The sequence below is a fragment of the Hemitrygon akajei genome, chromosome 31 (genome assembly GCF_048418815.1).
Source record: "Hemitrygon akajei chromosome 31, sHemAka1.3, whole genome shotgun sequence".
NCBI classification, from domain to species: Eukaryota; Metazoa; Chordata; class Chondrichthyes; order Myliobatiformes; family Dasyatidae; genus Hemitrygon; species Hemitrygon akajei.
The window spans coordinates 14,266,432-14,284,200 of record NC_133154.1 but is presented as its reverse complement, the minus strand read 5'-3'; the positions used below and the strand labels follow the sequence as shown (position 1 = coordinate 14,284,200).

Sequence of the window (17,769 nt, the reverse complement as noted above, 5' to 3'; positions counted from 1 at the left end):
AAGAACAGAGTTACATTAAGTATATATATGTCTATTAAATAGTTAAGTTAAAATAAGTAGTGCAAAAATACAAAAAAGTACCGTAGTGACATAGTGATCTTGGGTTCAATGTGCATTTGGAAATGGGATGGCAGAGGGGAAGAAACTGTTCCTGAATCACTGAGTTTGTGCCTGCAGGCTGCCGTATCTCTTTTCTGACAGTAACAGTGTGAAGGGGACATGTCCTGGGTGGTGAGCACCTTCTTCCCAAGGCACCGCTCCTTGAAGGTGTCTTGTAATTATCCACTCTGAGGTGCTCTTGTTCAGCTAGTGCTGTTGTCCCCAAGGACCCAAGTTTGATCTTGACCTCTGGGTTTTTCTCTGTGGAGTTTTCATGTGCCCTCTGTGTCTGTGCAGGTGTCTGACTGCTCTGATTTCCTCCCGTGTCCAAAAGAAGTGTTGGTAGCTTAACTGGCCACTGTAAATTACTCCTTATTGTAGGTGTTGTAATGTGAGTATTATTAAAAGCAAGTTAATACTAATTGGAAGCTGTTGGTAACAAGAGGTTGGTTCCGGGGTTGGTGGGGGTGTTTTACTTCCGATATGCTTTTATTGACTGGAAGAAGGAACAAGCAGTGGTTGACCACCATACTACATCCTGGAGACAGAGAGGCCGGGCTCAGACCTCAATCGCCTTTATACCAGGGTCTGTGGGAGGAGCCACAGGAGCAGTCAGCAGGGGGCGTGTCCAGACAGGTGTATGTAGTTCACCACAGGTTTTACTTCCGATATGCATTGTATATATAGTTCCACCACCCATGTCGCACGAGGTACTTGGAAGCCTCTGTATTGTAAGTATCATTTGCTGTCCCAGATAAAGATGTTCTTTGGCCATAACATTGTCAAGTGGTCCTTTTGTAAAGTAGAAGTTACCAGAGTAGGTAAATGGCAAATGGAATCAAGATGGTGTTGATGTGCATATGGGGATGAAGGAGTGTAAGGTGTAGGGAACTAAAGAAATAATTCACCTTCCCCTTTGCCTCCTCATCCTTTGAACTACAATCTCCACTGAAATCAAAGGGGTACTGGTTCCTTAAAGTTGTTACACCCAGGGGTGGTAATGGGGATAAGCTCTCACTACCTATTAAATGTTCCCAATGGCGTGCGTTTCAATAGCCTCTGACAACCAAGTCCAGCTCCTGGCCTTCACATGTGGTTTAGCTACTCAGCCTGGCGGAACCGTTTCTACTAACAGGAGAAGGAGTTACTGGTACCTTAAAACCAGTTGCTCCTCAGCCATAGTTGGCAGCTCATCTAGGAGAAGGAAAACTCTGATCTCAAACCTCTGCTGCCTTGTGGCTATCCCACTCACGGGGAAGGCTTTGGGAGTAAACCTTGAGAGTAAAATCCAGAGCTGGAGTCCCTAAGGCAGTCCTATGTTCAGTTCAACGCTGACTGGCAACTCCTGCGACACTGCTGGTGCTAAACTGTATCGGTCTCTACTGTTCCTTCGGGTTCATCAGATGCATGGAGAGGGGGAGCTTGCTACATGGGCAACAGCTTGCTCTCCATATTGTACTGCCCAGACAGCTAGGACACAGTATCCACAGTCGACCCTGACTGACAGAGGCCTCATCGTGGGTTCCTGAACTAGCTATACCTGGTGAGAGTGTGGACTGACAGAGATGGTGCATTGAATCCATCAGTAAAGATACAACTTCCATGTTTGACAGTGCACACGTGGTCGTCTGTTCCCACTTCTGATTCTGATCAGTACAAAAAGCACAAAGATCTGACCCGAGGTTACACAAAGTGCCAAGGGTGGTGTGGTAAACTATGTATACCTGTCTGGACATGCCCCTCTGCTGACTGCTCCTGTGGCTGCTCCCACAGACCCCTGCATAAAGGTGATTGGAGGCACTGCTCCTCCCTCAGTCTCCAAGATGCCGTGCTCCCTTTTGCTGCTAATTAAAGCCTATCGTTCACCTCCCATCTCCGAGAATTACTGATGGTGCATCAGGTGGTGAACAGATTTATGGGGAGAAAGAGGCTGCAGGTACACAAGACCATACAGTGGCAAGAGTACCTCTTTCTCTTGGAAAAATAATCCACTCCCCAGGCAGCTGTCATTAAGAGAAACAAATCTCAGCTGCTGTTTTATGGTCAGACTTTATAAGCAGAAGAAATTTCACTTGGGCATTGGTCAAAATAGGTTGTTTTAATGTCTGCACAAAACTAGTTCAAGCCCATCCCATCTTCAGACTTTATCAGCATCCATTGGTGATGTACCTCCCCTGTGTGTTTTCCTCACAGCCTTCTCGCTTTTAGACAGAAGTGTTGGCTGTGTAAACATTCTTCAGGCTGTGAAATTTAAACACAGTGCACTTTACCCTGTGTTAACGACCCAACCAATCGCATTTCACAGTTTAACTCTCCCTTCCTGTCACAGACGGAAGCCAATCGAATACAGACTACTTGCCTTTGTGAAAAGGAAGGTTGGCATGGCAACTGTTGCTGGCAATAATAAGCGAAGCTCAAACAGCAAAGGAAACAAAGTCATTAAAAATTAAAGACATGTCTAGGAGTGAATAACATTTGGGATGCTAGAACAATCCCATTTACTGTGCTGCTGCTGCAAAAAAACACATTTTCTTGGCATTTATGCCCTGTGTGTATATGCCCATGACAATAAACTTGAAAATAAAATGTTCTGCTCTGAGAAAAAGGATCCTACCTTTCCCCGTCTCTGCAGGTAATTGAGGTCTTATCTCCCTGCGGCAACTTGACCAAATTTCTATTTCACTCTCTCGTAGGTCTAGACATACTTTCTGAAAGTTTGTGGTCAGAAATGTAGCTGGGTTTAAGCTGTGATTTATACCCAAGAAGCAGTGTTTTCTAACCAATATCAGTATTTTTTTGGGAAATCCAATACAGTATAGGTGTCTTCCCCCCCCCCCCCTTTTACAAAGGTAGAACGTTCCTATGAAACCTTTCTTAAGCCGAAATGGCGTAAAGCGAAGAACCATTTATTTATATGGGAAAAATTTTCGTAAGAGCGAAAATCCAATTTGTAATGCGAAAACAGGTTACTAATGCAGGTCTTTTGTAAAAGCGAAGTGGCGTAAAGCGAACATTCATAAAGTGGGAGACACCTGTACAAGCACCTTAAGCACCAAACAAAAAGGTGCAATCAAATTTCTAGGCACAGGGAGCTTTCATTACTCAACTACAGGGAAACACCAAGAATTTCAGGCCCATTTCACAGTACTGTACATGATAAACCCCACATGTAGATTTTAAATCACAATACAAGAATGCAGGAACAGGAAGAGGCCTTCAGGCCCCTTGAACATGACCCAACATTCAAGTCGATCACAGCTGATCTCAGTATCAAGTTCAGATTCAGATTTATTTATCACGTATACATCGAAACATGCATTGAAATACGTTGCTTGTGCTAACAACACGTTCAAGGGTGTGCTAAGTGTCGCCATACATTCCGGTGCCAGCATTGCATGCACTCCATGTTCAGCAGAACAACACAGAGCACAACAAGCTGCAAGGTAATAACAGCAAAACAAGCCCCTTTCCTCTGGCCTACCCACCAACACACACAGAGACCTCTAACCCCAGCACAGACCATCTCTGGCCACCAACCTCCAGCGGACATGATCTGTGCTGGTCTCAACTACTCTTTGGAATCAGAATCAGGTTTAATATCACATGGCATATGTTGTGAAGTGTGTTGCTATACGACAGCAGTACTTTGCAACAACTGTGCCAATCAATAGCCTTCAATTTTTAATCTTTGAAATATATATCTATCTGCACCTGGTATCTACAGTATTTGGCCTCTACCACCGTCAGTGGTAGTGAATTCCAGAGACTGTTAAGTTTATGTAATTTAATGTTTATAATGTTCTATGTTGCTCTGCAGCAAGAATCTAATCTTTATGGCATTTATGCCCTGGATACGTTTGCCCATGACAAATTTAAACTTAAACCTTCAGGAGAAAAATCTTTCCATGCTGTTTTAAATGACCTTGTCTTCTTGTAACTAGTATTGTCCCCTTGTTTGTGACTCTGCCACCAGTGGAGACATCTCAACGTCTGTCCTGCCAAGCCCCATTAGGGCCTTACTTGTTTGAATAAGGTCACTCCTCAGCCTTACCTTCTCCAAACCCATGTCATTCAGCCATAAATGTTGGAGAGACCCTGCCATTGGCAGGAAGGCGCCACTCTCAATCTGCTTAATGGGATTGCTGGATAGTTTCAGTTCATTCAAGGCGGACAACTTCATCAGAGCGACGGTGGGAACTGCTGTCAGCTTATTCTCATCCAAGAACAGCTTCTGAAGCTGACCCATGGAGTGGAGAGCAGTTGGGGAAATGTAGGTGAGGTTGGTGCCGTTCAGGTAGAGCCATCGTAACTTCTCTGCCCCTTGCATGTTCTCGTCAGTCAGCTGAGGGACGGGATTGTACTCCAGGTGAAGAGCAAAGAGGCCGGGCAGGAGCTTGAATGCCCCCTTGGGTATTGATGACAGCTTGTTGTGGTCCAGGTAAAGATACGTCAGCTTGGGAAGTCCTTCAAAGGTTTCCGGTTGGAGACTGGTTATCTCATTAAAAGACAGGTACAAGTAAATGAGCTTCTTTAGGCCAAGGAACGCGCCAGCGTGAATCTCATGAATCCTGCAGTTCTGTAAGTGAAGGGAAACAAGCTGCTTCATGTCTGGGAAGGAGCCCTTGGGGACAAGGTGGAAGTCATTGTGGTGCATGTCTAGAAGGTGAGTGTCAGTGGGGAAGCCCTTTGGGATCCTGCGTAGCCCCTTCCCCTCACAGCTGGCATGCTGCAGGTCATGCTTGCAGTCGCAGTGGTCTGGACACGGGCCGCTATCCCGATTATTTGCTGCAGGCTTGTTCGCCTGGGTGAGTTCCTCCTCCTCCTTAGGGTCTACTGGTCGGCTGTCACACCTCAGGTTATCTGGGCGCAGAGAATCCAGCCTATCCCCTTCATACAGTCCCGGGGCGCCGCAGAACACTGCGGCTTTCAGCTTTGTGTGGTTGGCCATCCATTCCCTGAAAGGTCTCATGAAACAGTTGCACTGGACTGGGTTGCCTGTCAGGTTGAGCACCCTCAAGGACTCGAGCCCAACCAGGGGCTGGATCATCTGGAGCTGGTTGTTGTGTAAGTCGATGACTGATAACATTGGGCTGTGCTCAAACGCAGTGTGAGACACATCCTGGAGGGACATATTGTCCATCATCAGGTGTTTCAGCGAACGCATCCGCAGTGATTCCTCACCGAGGTAGGTCATTGGATTCCGGCTGAGATCCAATCTGGTCACAGTCGTGAGCCTGGATAATGCTTCTGTTGGCAAAAACTGCAACTCATTGTTGTCCAGGTTCAGTCTCTTTAATGTCCATAGCCCAGCGAAGGCTTCATCTGCAATATTGTTGATCATATTCTTGGACAAGCGCATGTACTTAATCTGCTGGAGACCCTGGAAAAGCAAAGGAGGCAAGTAGACCAAGAAGTTCCCTTCCAGGTTTAAAAAGTTTAGAAATCCCAGTTGAGTAAATGCACCGGGTTTGATCTCCTCGATCATGTTGTTGTCGATGATGAGTTGTTGCAGAGAGAAAAGCCCATCAAAGGTCTCCTGGTAGATGAATTCTATGTAATTGGACCCCAGATTGAGAGTCTCCAATCGGCCAAGGCCACGGAAAGCACCTTCTTGAAGCTGCTTGATCTTACATTTCTGGAGGTTGAGGTGAGTAAGGTAGGGAATAGGAAGAAATGCCCCAGTTGGAACTTTTTCAATGTTGTTCCCTCTGATGTCAAGCTGCTTAGTACCCTGCAAAATAAACAGAAGTGTCACCTACTTTCTTAGACGTTCATTTATCTTTTCTTCTTCATTATGTGCCATGTCATATGACGTGGGCGATCACGGTCTTTTTGACCATGCTTGTTCTTGGCAACCTCCAAGAGGACCACAACCTTGTCATGGTTTGGAGGCTTGCGTGCCTCAATGACCCGGAGAGCTACGTTGGCTGGAGTCAGGGCTTTGTGCTTTGGCTCTTGGTCACCCATGCCAAACAGGTCAAAAGGTGGAGGACAGACAAAGAGTAGTCCACCAGTCCTCCGGGTCCGGGGATTTAGCTCAGGGCTAACAACCTTGACGGTTCAAACAAAACTATTATGGAAACAGCAATGAAGAATCTGTGTGTGCTGACAGTAGCTACTGGATTGATGAAGGAAGCCCTGAACACCGTCAAGGAGATGGAGTATCTTCATTGCTGCCCTAAACACCAGCAGGTGGAATGGGCAGTAAGTTCTTGGCAAATTTTTCTATAGAAGTAATTTGCCATTGCTTTCTTCTGGACAGTGTATTTTATCTATTTATATATTATTTCTCTTAAATAGTATTAGTGGATCACATCCCATTCCCAAGAGGGGCATAGATAAGGAGGATGCACACAGGGATAGGGGAGCAAACACTAGAGGGTCAAGGTTTCAGGCAGGGCTTCCCAACCTCTTTTATGCCATGGACCAACATCATTAAGCAAGTGGTCTGTGGACCCCAGGTTGGGAACCCTTGGTTTAAGGTGAAAAGTACTTGGGTGGACTGGAAGTTACTACTGCTCCTACAACATAGAAACAAGCCCTTCAGCCCACCATGTCTATGCTGGAATCCCATTTTACTCTCCCCCACATTTGGATGAAGTAGTTCCTAGATTTTACCCACCGTTCACACACCAGGAACTATTTTCTGTATCTGGGGTGTGGACCACCAACAAAAACTGAGTGAGGGTGCAGTTCAGGTCACCACCTGACCAGGTTAGAGTCATTGGCTGTCTTGAAGGAGAAAGAGACCAGAGTGAGATTTAGAGAAGGGAGACAGGAAGAGCCGTTTTCAACTCATTGATTTGAAGAGGCTGTGGGAGGGTTGATGCAGTGTATGAGGAAGACGAGTAGGGTTGAGGATACTAACATCTTTAATGATTTCAGCCCATTTAGGAATCGTTGCCTCAGCAATGGTCTTCCCATTTTACTCTGCCACTCTTCCCAATGAGTGTTAGAAAATGCTGGTAAAACTGCCCTTCAGTTCACTTTCTCTGTGTCTGATTGTGTGTCACCCTTTCCTGAAGGGAGAGGAAAGAATGTGCCGATATTGAACCATCCAGTTGGACGCTGGTAGCCGTCTCTGGACTTGTCATTTGGGTGCCCCCTGTCTCTGAGCATTGTTCTGCGGCCCACTTTCACGAACAAAGCTTCAGTGCAATGACTGATAGAGTTGGTCAATTGAACTCAGTAGAATGAACTTAAAGGTAAAAGGAGCATTCGCTCATTGAGAAACTGCTGAAGGGCAGAGAATGAAAGCGAGATCTCCCCATTGTAGAAACGTAACAAGCAGTGGTAACTAACAGAGAGAACATAAAGATGGCCGGGCACACAGCAAATAAAAATTAACCCACAGAACTGTCCAGTGATTTTACAATCATAGAGTCAAAGAGAGAGCAGGTGCAGAAACAGGCCCTTTAGCCCACTGGATTCATGCTGACAAAAAATACACACGTAATCTGAAACTAACCCCATTGGAAATAACTTGGAAATTGTGTAGCTCGGGTGGTTGATGCTTGGGCTGAGTTGTTCTCTGACCTTGGCAATTTATTCACGTGGTGATGAAACATTTGCAAATAAATTGCCAGGATCAGAGAACAAGTCAACCCAACTGCTAATCTTATCTTTTATTCTCCCCACATCCCCATCAACTCCCCGCAGGTTCTATAACTCACTTACACACTATAGGCAGTTTACAGTGGCCAATTAACCTATTAACTTGCCTGTCTTTGGGATGTGGGATGAAACCAGAACACTCAGAGGAAACCCACACAGTCACAGGGGGAACGTGAAAACTCCACTCGGAGAGCATCAGAGGTCGGGATTAAATCCGGGTCTCTGTAACTAACTGAGCTCCTGTAAATTGGCCCTACTGTATGTTAGGATCTGGTTGGCGGCTGATAGGAATGTGGTGAGGATAAAGGGGAGGTTAAGGTAAGATAAATGTAGATGGGGAGGTGGTTAGCACAGACTCAGTAGGCCAAAGAGGTTGTTAGTGTGCTGATCTCTCTGCGACTCTCAGACGTTTGATATTGTTCCCCATTTTCACTTCAAAGCAGTAGTTTTGTTCCATATGTCTTCATTACTCCAAACACATTGTCTGGCCTGCTGAGTGAATCCAATATTACTGCTCTGATTTCAGCCTAAGCCCCCTAGAGCTTGCTCACTACTGCCCCCTAGCCCTTGGGAGCAGAGCTGCCAGAATTGGGAAAAACGGCGCCCACTGTTGATTCCTGCTGGTTCTGATAGGTTGCAGACCTCTGGTATGGTGACGGGGATCTCCGTGAGCTGTTTCTTTATGCAGGTCACCACGCCCTGGATGTTGTCACAGATGCAATAGGATGGGCAGGCTGCTGTCCGCACTACAAAAGCAGAAAGTATGGCCAACAGAGTCCAGTGTGGAGGAGCCTGGTTCTTACTGGGACACCGAGAAGGCATCTGCAAAAATAAAACCATTAGATAGTGTAGCTACAATAGGAGATAAAAGATCACAAAACATAGGAGCAGAATTAGGCCATTCAGCCCATTGGGTCTTCTCTGCCATTCATTCATGGCTGATCTATTATCCCTCTCAACCCGATTCTCCTGTCTTTTCTTTGTATAACCTTTGATGCCCTGACAACCTATCAACATTGGCTTTAAATATACCCAATGACTTGACCTCTGCAGCCTTCTGTAGCAATGAATTAAACAGATTCACCACCTTTTGGCTAAAGAAATTCTTCCTCATCTCTGTTTTCTAGTCTGAGACTGTATAACCTGGTCTTAGACTCCGCCACTGTAAGAAATACCTTCTACACATCTACACTATCTAGGCCTTTCAATATTCAAAACATTTCAATGAGATCCACCCACATTCTTCTAAATTCCAGCGAGAAAATTTATTTCAAGAAATTTATTTTTTAATTAATAAAAATGCAAGGGATATATTACTTCATTTTTAAATGTATCATCAGGATAGGATGCTTTCTATGGTGTTTCTGTGGTAAACTATGTATACCTGTCTGGACATGCCCCTCTGCTGACTGCTGCTGTGGCTCCTCCCACAGACCCCTGTATAAAGGTGATTGGAGGCACTGCTCCTCCCTCAGTCTCCAAGATGTCGTGGTCCCTTTTGCTGCTAATAAAAGCCTATCGTTCACCTCCCGTCTCCGAGAGTTATTGATGGTGCATCAGTTTCTGTAAGCGTATTTTTACAGCAGGGGTTACCAACTTTTTTTAATGTCATGGATCAATACCATTAAGCAAGGAGTCCATTGACCTCAGGTTGGTAACGACTGTTCTACAGGTACATCATCCCTGGATGCATCAGAGCTTGGAGTAGCAACTGCTCTGCCCAAGATTATAAGAAACACGAAAGTTGTAAATGTAGACCATAAACCAGCATTCCTCCACTGACTCTGTCTACTCTTCACATTGCCCCTGTAAGGTAACCAACATAATGAAGGACCTCTCCCACCCCAGTCATTCTCTCTTTTCTCGTCCACCATCAGACAGAAGATACAAAAGCTTAGAAGTACATGCCACAAGACTCAAGGACAACTTCTATCTCGCTGTTATCAGACTCTTATAAGCTAAAGAGGAAACTTTGATCTTCCAATCTACCAGGTCATTGTCCTTGCACTTGTCTCCCTGTAATGTGCTTTTCCTGTAAATGCAACATTACATTCTGCATTCTGTTACTGCAAAGTCAAAGTTGTGTTCATTGTACCATACACAAGTATGTACATACTTGAAAGCTTTACTTGCAGCAGTATCACAGGTCATGATGTGTACTGGCAATTACTGAAACCAAAATGCGGAGTGAAAACCGACTCCTCTGGAGAGATGGCAACCAGGATTATTTAATAAAAGTTCCAACAAAACCTCAGTGGCTGACCAAGCAACACCATGAGTCATAACATTCTCAAAGCTAGGACCCTGTGATAATTACTAATCAGGCATCTGCTTAAATATTGGCAGTACACAGAAAACCTGTGTGGACAAAATAAACTTAACAAGATTAAATAGAAAGCACCAGGCATTACCGACTCTCATTGAATCAACAATTAATAAATTCAGGTGCTCTATAAACCTCGGAGCCCAGCGCTCTCCAGACAGACCTGAAGAGCTCATGATAATAGCTTCAAATAAGCAGCATTCACCAGATAAACATTTAGAACAAAAAAACCCCTCTATTTTAGATGCTGGTTAACAGAGTCTCATAGCTTTGCTAAACTGTGGTTGTGATTAGAGCTTTGATGGCTGAAGGGAAATAGGTGTTCTTGTTCTAATGGACTTCAGGATTCTGTACCTTCTGCCCCATGGTAGCTGTGAAAAGATGGAGTGGCCTGGATGGTGGAGATCTTTGACGATGGATGTTGCTCTGGAGGCAATGTCTCATGTAGATACTACTAATAATGCGAGGGGTGCATCCATGATGTGCTGGCAGGATCCACTACTCTACAACTTATGGTCTGTGTTCTTGAATTTCCATATCACACCATGACACAAGCAGTCAGAACAATTTCCAACCGTGTTTCAGTAGAGGGTTGTTAGAACGTTTGGTTACAAGCTCAGCCTCCTCAAGCCCCAAAGAAAGTAGATACTGGCACGCCTTCCTTAATCAGCATCTCTGAGCTGAATTTAGGAAAACCATGTGATATGTTCTACCTCAATGTACTTATGTTTGATACAATCTGTCTGGATGAAACCCAGAAGTTTTTCACTGGATCTCAGTACACTTGACAATAAACCAATAACAAAAATAGTATCTGTTAAAAGCTGATACTTTATAAGGGAAAACAAGGAAATCCAAGGCTGAATCACTGTGACATTGACAGGCCTTAGTTGAACAATGACAGAGACAGTTTCATTGCTTGAACGGCTATTGCTTTACAGTAAAAAAAAGAGTGCATTCACTTACTAATGCACGGAAAGAGGCCAATCAGCCCATCAGGTCCATGTCAGACCCTAAAAGAGCAATCTCATCAGTCCCATTTTCCTGCACCCCTGCAACATTTTCTCTGTCGTAAGCCCATCTATTCTCCTTTGATTCTTTTTTTTGCCATTTGCTGACAGAAAGGGCTAATTTACAGCAGCAGCTAACATCCCCCCCTCTACATGTCAGTGGGACATGGAAAGAAACCCCCGGCGTCACCAAGAACATGCAAACACCACATGAGCAGCACCAGAGGTCAGGGTCAAACTTGGCTCCATTTAGTGTTTGAGAAGCTGTGAGGAGGCTGGGTGTGGTCATCATATCAGGACTGAGTACAGCTCTCAGCTAGATTCATACTGAATCTGGCAGCAGTAATGCAGCGACCTTACTTCTGTCCTACTGTGCTGTCTCATTAGCAAGCAGAATTCTCCCTTATCTTCAGTTTGAGACTAGCTGAGAGCTGTACTCAGCCCTGTTATGATGGCTGCACCCACCCTCCCTAGAGTTCTCAAACACAGAATACCCAAGCCCCACTGGAATCACTGTGGAACAAGAGGGAAGCTGAGAATTTCCTGGATTGCTTGTTTTGGGATCGGTCACCCCACAGCCACAGAGGGTCCAGGACAATAGGTGAATTGTCATCAGAAAGTACAGGAGAAGCAGGGAATTTCGAGTGTGCCTCTCTCCCAAACCCGTAAACACTGTGTTTGTTCTCCTTGCCTATAACCTGACTTACTGAACTCAAATGGATGCCCCAACTTCTTGAGAAATTACAGATTTTAGGACACTGCTGAAAGTAAAATTAAAGGGGCTGAAAAAATAAAGTTTTAAAAATAACCTTTGAAGATCTTCTACATTTGTCTACAGAGGTACTGGAGATGGAAACAGGACTGGGTGGGGAATTTGGCCTTGGCAGCACATGGGATGAAACCTCCAGGAATATTCTCAGTCAGAAATAGCAACAGATGCATTAACTGAACAGCAAAAAATCCCAGCTCTTCCTTTGACTTCCCTCAAACACATTCCAGCCCTGCGATGAGTTACAGTGTGTGTATTAGATAGAGTAGAAAAGTGAGCGGACTGCTGCTTAATTTTGTGATGCAGCCTTATTTGATTCGCTTGACTCATACTGCAGCCAGTCAGTCACCTGTACTTCTGTGCTGTTGTTTGTGCTGAGCTACAGTATAGCTACAGGTATAGCTGGAAACTTTTAACTGTCACCTTCACTCTGGTCTCTGAGGCAATGCAACCACAGAGGCAGAGATGTCTACCCAACCAAGACTTCCTATCAAAAAGAGCAGTGAGGGGCCCTGTGCTGCCCAGACTTTGAACTTGATTGCTACAGGGATGTTGACTTGGAATCACCTGTGTCTCTTTGCTATCTCCATTTTCTCTCCTCAGATGTCAGAATGCCTCCCAACCCCGCACACATCTTTCCTGTAGATCCATGTTAGAATTGTACCAATTCTTCAGTCTCCTAGAATAATAAAACAGTGCTTCCCTAAGTTGGAAAGATCCTGGGAATGAAAGGGTTAATGTATGAGAAGCATTTGATGGCTCTGGTCCTGTACTCTCTGCAGTTTAGAAGAATGATGGGGCATTTCCTTTAAAACCTATTGAATATTGAAAGGCCTAGACTGGACATGGGTTGGGTGTTTCCAGTAGTGGGAGATTCTAGGACCTGAGGGCACAGCTTCAGTATACAAGGACGTCCCTTTAGAAAGGAGATGAGGAGGAATTTCTTTAGCAAGAGGGTGGTGAATCTGTGGAACTCATTGCCACAGACAGCTCTGGAGGCCAAGTAATTGGGTCTATTTAAAGCAGAGGTTAGTAATGCCATTTTTAGTGGGCTATGAATTTGTACCCCAAGATCCCTCTGTACATCAAGTTGCTAAGTTAATTGGCTATTTTAAATAACCCTTAGCATATGTGGTTGGTGGGAGAATTGAACGTCTGTACTTCATGGGTAAAGCCCTCTTCATCATTGAGCACATCTACATGAAACATTGTCGCAGGAAAGCAGCATCCATCATCAGGACCACCACCTCCCAGGGCATGCTCTCTTCTCACTGCTGCCATCAGGTAGAAGATACAGGAGCCTCAGGAATCTCACCATCAGGTTCAAGAACTGTTAGGACCCCCTCAGCCATCAGGCTCTCGAACCAAAGGGGATAACTTCACTTACCCCATCATTGAAATGTTCCCACAACCAATTGACTCACTTTCAAGGACTCTTCATCTCATGTTCTCAATATTTATTGCTTATTTATTTCTTATTTCTTTCTTTTGTATTTGTCTTCTGCACTCTGGTTGAACGTTCTTGTTGGGCGGTCCTTCACTTATTCTGTTATGGTTATTATTCTACAGCTTTATTGAGTATGTCCACAAGAAAATGAATCTGAGAGTTGTATATGGTGACACATATACTTTGATAATACATTTACTTTACACTTTAACATGAGTTCTCCATTATAAAGGAATTGCACTCTGCCAGTTTCCCAGTCAAGTTCCATTTCTCTGGAAATGAATGTTAACTGTATATTGGGACCTGACAAGGAATATGGAAAGCAGGAATAACCTGCCATCTCACTTTCGCGTGGGGTTCTCCTATGGGAAGAGGGCTACTGAACAATTTGGACATTGTTTCTTCTGACAAGTGAAGGGTGGGCTTGTCACAGCTTAGAGCTCTTCAGAAGCACGGGGCTAATTGTCTTAAAAATTCCACCCAGAGTGGCTGAGTTAATTAACAATGGGTCAGAGGCAGGATAAGAGACTGCCTCTCATCAGGTTTATCATTGTGAACAAGGGCTGATGAGAGAGGGGGATCAGCAGTGGAAAGGGTGAATGAACTGCTGGATGTCAGCATCTCTGAAGATCTATCCTGGGGCCGACCTATCGATGCAATTACGAAGAAGGCACCCAGTGGCTATACTTCATTAAGAGTTTAAGGAGATTTTGGTGTGTCACCAACAGTGGTTCTCGAAAATCTCTACAGATGTACTGTGGAGAACATCCTGACTGGTTGCATCAACGTCTGGTACGGAGGGGCCACTGCACAGGATCGGAAAAAGCTGCGGGGGTTGTGAACTCAGCCGGCTGCATCACGGGCACGAGCCTGCACAGCACTGAGGACATCTCCAATAGTCAGGAAGGTCCATCATTCAGGACCCCCACCATCCAGGACATGCCTTGTGCTCATTGTTACCATTAGGGAGGAGGTACAGGAGCTTGTAGACACACACTCAATGTTTTAGGAACAGCTTCTTCCCCTCCACCATCAGATTTCTGAATGTCCCATGAACGCAGAACACCACCTCACTTTTTGCTCTATTTATTTCTTTATATTTCTCTGCAACTGATAGTATTTTTTATGTACTGCCACAAAACAGCGAATTTCATGACAATGTTACTGATAGTGGACCCATTGCTTCCCCTGGAGGAGAGAACCAACAATGTGATTTGCTGGGCTAGAGAAATACTGGGTGACAGAGGAACTGAAGGAGAATAGGTAACCAGCAGCAGAGCCAGCGTGGAAATCAGGGGAATCTCTGTTTTGCTCTGAGTCCGATCAGAAAGTCAGATCAGAAAACACTGCCTGAAGAAAGAGGACGACTGCAGAGGGTGCTGAGAGACAGGGGTCTCTGTACATCGGGGCTACAGCTGTTGCAGGGTGCCCTGAGTCCCCGGCAGGACAGATTCACCTACGAAGTGTACACTGTGAACCACAGCTCTGTGCACGGTGCCACATTGAAGAAAAGCTGTAACATAGAAAAAGAAACAGAGAAAACCCTACAGCACAATACAGGCCCACAATGCTGTGCCAAACAAATATGTACTTTAGAAATTACCTAGGGTTAACCATAGCCCTCTATTTTTCTAAGCTCCATGTACCTATCCAGGAGTCTCTTATAAGACCCTATCGTATCCGGCTCCACCACCGTCGCTGGCAGCCCATTCCATGCACTCACCACTCTGCATAAAAAACTTACCCTGACACCTCCTCTGTACCTACTCCCAAGCACCTTAAAACTGTGCTCTCTCGTTTAAACGTGTCACTACCGTGGAGATAAGAAAATCCAAGATGATATAACGAAATGTTACTTTTCCAATAATTGTTTTAAACACTTACCTTTTCTTCCTGGAGCTTGAGCCGCTTCTGGAACTACCAACTTGAGAGGGAAAGCCTGTGTTCCTGGTATCCCTGCTGAGACGTCAGATGACTGAGCAATTTATGTGGACACGTCTCCCCTGTAGTTTTGCTCAGAGTGATTTCAAGAGCAGAGTCTGGAGTGAGAAATTCCCAGCTCCGAAGGTGACGGATCCCCCTTTTAATATTTCCCTGCGCAGCCGGAGATAGCAACAAGGGGCTGGAGGTGTGTACTTGTGGGAAGGTCTGGGTTGGGGGAGCACAGCTTGGAATTTTCCACTGCCCGAAGATTTATCCAGGATTTTGTTACCCAGAGCTGCTCCTGAGGTTGGGAGGAAGGAACAAAGAGATCTTTCACTCTGCTGTTCATTTATTCAGATCAGTGGGTTCCTGAGCTGACTTAAACCACACCAAATACTGATGTTTCTGTTCAGACCTTCTTCCTGTAGGTACTGAGACCCAACGTACACAGTACCAGACAGTGCCACAGTCAACACACACATTGTTTGGATAGGCTATTCCAACACAGGGTGCATCACGTGCTCTCGTGCTGAAGGGCTTCTGGGGGAGGGGTGGGCAGCAGACAGGAATCACGGATTTGCACACCAACTGATATCCACACTCTCCTCTCTAACACTGAGATGTGAGGCAACAATGGCTGTGAACTCCTGTTCCCTCTGCCCGACGACAAATGGCTGGAACCATTCTCGATCCTTCCATGGCCCTCCCAGTAACTTTTGCAGCCATGTGGCCATCAGTACCTGGGCCAAACCCTGGCAAGTCAACAACAGCAACTGTCTGCATTTATACCTGAACATACCTCCTTGATTTCTTACACCGTTAAAGGAGGCTATTTCAGTGCCTATGCTGGAAATTTGATTCCCTGCTAATTTTTCCTGTTTATTAGTGTGTCAGAGAAAGATACAGCCGGGAAACAGACCCTTCTGTGTCTGTGCTGACCATCAACCACCCATTTACACAAATCCTGTTTTCTTCCATCTCCCAACGTTCTCATTAGTGTCCCCCAGATTCTATTCATACCTACACATGGTGGGGGTGAGGGAGAGCAATTTGCAGTTGACAATTAACCACCAACCTGCAGCTCCAGATCCTGACCTCGTTCCGCATGTTTTCCCTGTGCCCCCGTGGGTTTCTCTTAGGAGTTCTGGTGTCCATCTGCATCCCAAAGGTTGCGATGGTTGGTTAATTCATTACTGTAAATGAACCTTCTTGGGTGGCAGGAGATTCTGAGGTGAGTGGTAGAGAATAGGTAATGGGGGAATACATGGGGGAAACACACAAAATGCTGGGGGGCCTCAGCAGGTCAGGCAGCATCTATGGAGAGGAATAAACATTCGATGTTTCAGGCCAAGACCCTTCATCAGAACTCGTACATCAGGACCCGTATGTCAGCAAGGTTTCCCCAATGGATATCAGAATACATATGGGGGGGGGCGGGCGGTCCTTGTGACAGGAGTGCATGGTCTTCTGTGTCACAATAAAATTAAAGAAATAAAAGGAGGCTTCAGCTCCAGTTCTTGGCACTGCAATTCAGAAAGAATGTGAAGGTTTGGTAGAGGGAGCAGAGTCATAGAACACTACAGCCCAGAAAAAGGCCCTTCAGCCCATCTAGTATGCACCGAACAATTAATCTGTCTAGTCCCATTGACCTGCTCCCAGACCATAGTCCTCCATTCCCCACTCATCCATGTACCTGTACCTATTCAAACTTCTCTTAAATGTTGAAATTGTCCCCACATCCACCACTTGCATGGCCCCTCATGATCCTATTAAACATTTCACCACTCACCCTTCATCCATGACCTCTAGTTCTAGTCCCACCCAACCTCAGCGGTGCTTGCATTTACCCTATCGGTACTCCTCATAATTTTGTATACCTCTCCCCTCAATCTTCTACAATATGTTCTAGGGAATAAAGTCCTAACCTATTCAACTTTTCCCTATAAATCAGGTCCTCAAGATCTGGAAACATCTTTGTAAATTTTCTCTGCACTCTTCCAATCTTATTGACATATTTCCTGTTGGTACAGTAGGTGATGAAAACTAGACACAATTCTCCAAATTAGGCCTCACCAATGTCTCCTGTACTCAATACATTGATTTAGGAAGGCCAATGTGCCAAAAGCTCTCTCTACCCCATTCACCTGTGGCACTGCTTTCAATGAATTATGGACCTGTATTCCCAGATGCCTCTGTTCTACCACATGCCTCAGTGCCCTACCACTCACCGTGTAAGACCAATCCTGGTTAGTCCTCCCAAACTGCAACACCTCGTACTTGTCTGCATTAAATTCCATCCGCCATTTTACAGCCCATTTTTCCAGCTGGTCCAGATCCCACTGCAAGCCATGGTAGTCTTCCTCACTGTCCACTACATCCCTAATCTGCAAATTTGCTGATCCAGTTTACCACAATATCATGCAGATCGCTGATATAGATAGCAAACAACAATGTGCCCAGCACACCACTAGTCACAGGCCTCCATTCAGAGAGGCAACCATCTACTACCACTCTCTGGTTTCCTCCATGATGCACCATGCTCGATCTTTTGATACCTGACTTGTATGTAGGCTTAACACCTTTC

At 45.2% G+C, this 17,769-nt stretch overlaps 2 protein-coding genes across 2 annotated transcripts in view; one reads left to right on the top strand and one right to left on the bottom strand.

Moving 5' to 3' along the window:
- Window positions 1–15,608, bottom strand: part of LOC140719412 (chondroadherin-like protein) — a 28,921-nt gene extending 13,313 nt beyond the window's left edge. The window contains exons 1-3 of the mRNA XM_073034052.1: window positions 15,147–15,608; window positions 8,356–8,535; window positions 4,151–5,830 (exon numbers count right to left, since the gene is read on the bottom strand). Coding sequence (XP_072890153.1) covers window positions 4,151–5,830; window positions 8,356–8,535 — 1,860 coding nt within the window. The 5' untranslated portion in view covers window positions 15,147–15,608. The remainder of the gene's footprint in view (window positions 1–4,150; window positions 5,831–8,355; window positions 8,536–15,146) is intronic.
- LOC140719414 (leucine-rich repeat transmembrane protein FLRT1-like) overlaps window positions 1–17,769 on the top strand; it is a 78,643-nt gene that overhangs the window by 28,641 nt on the left and 32,233 nt on the right. The window lies entirely within an intron of this gene.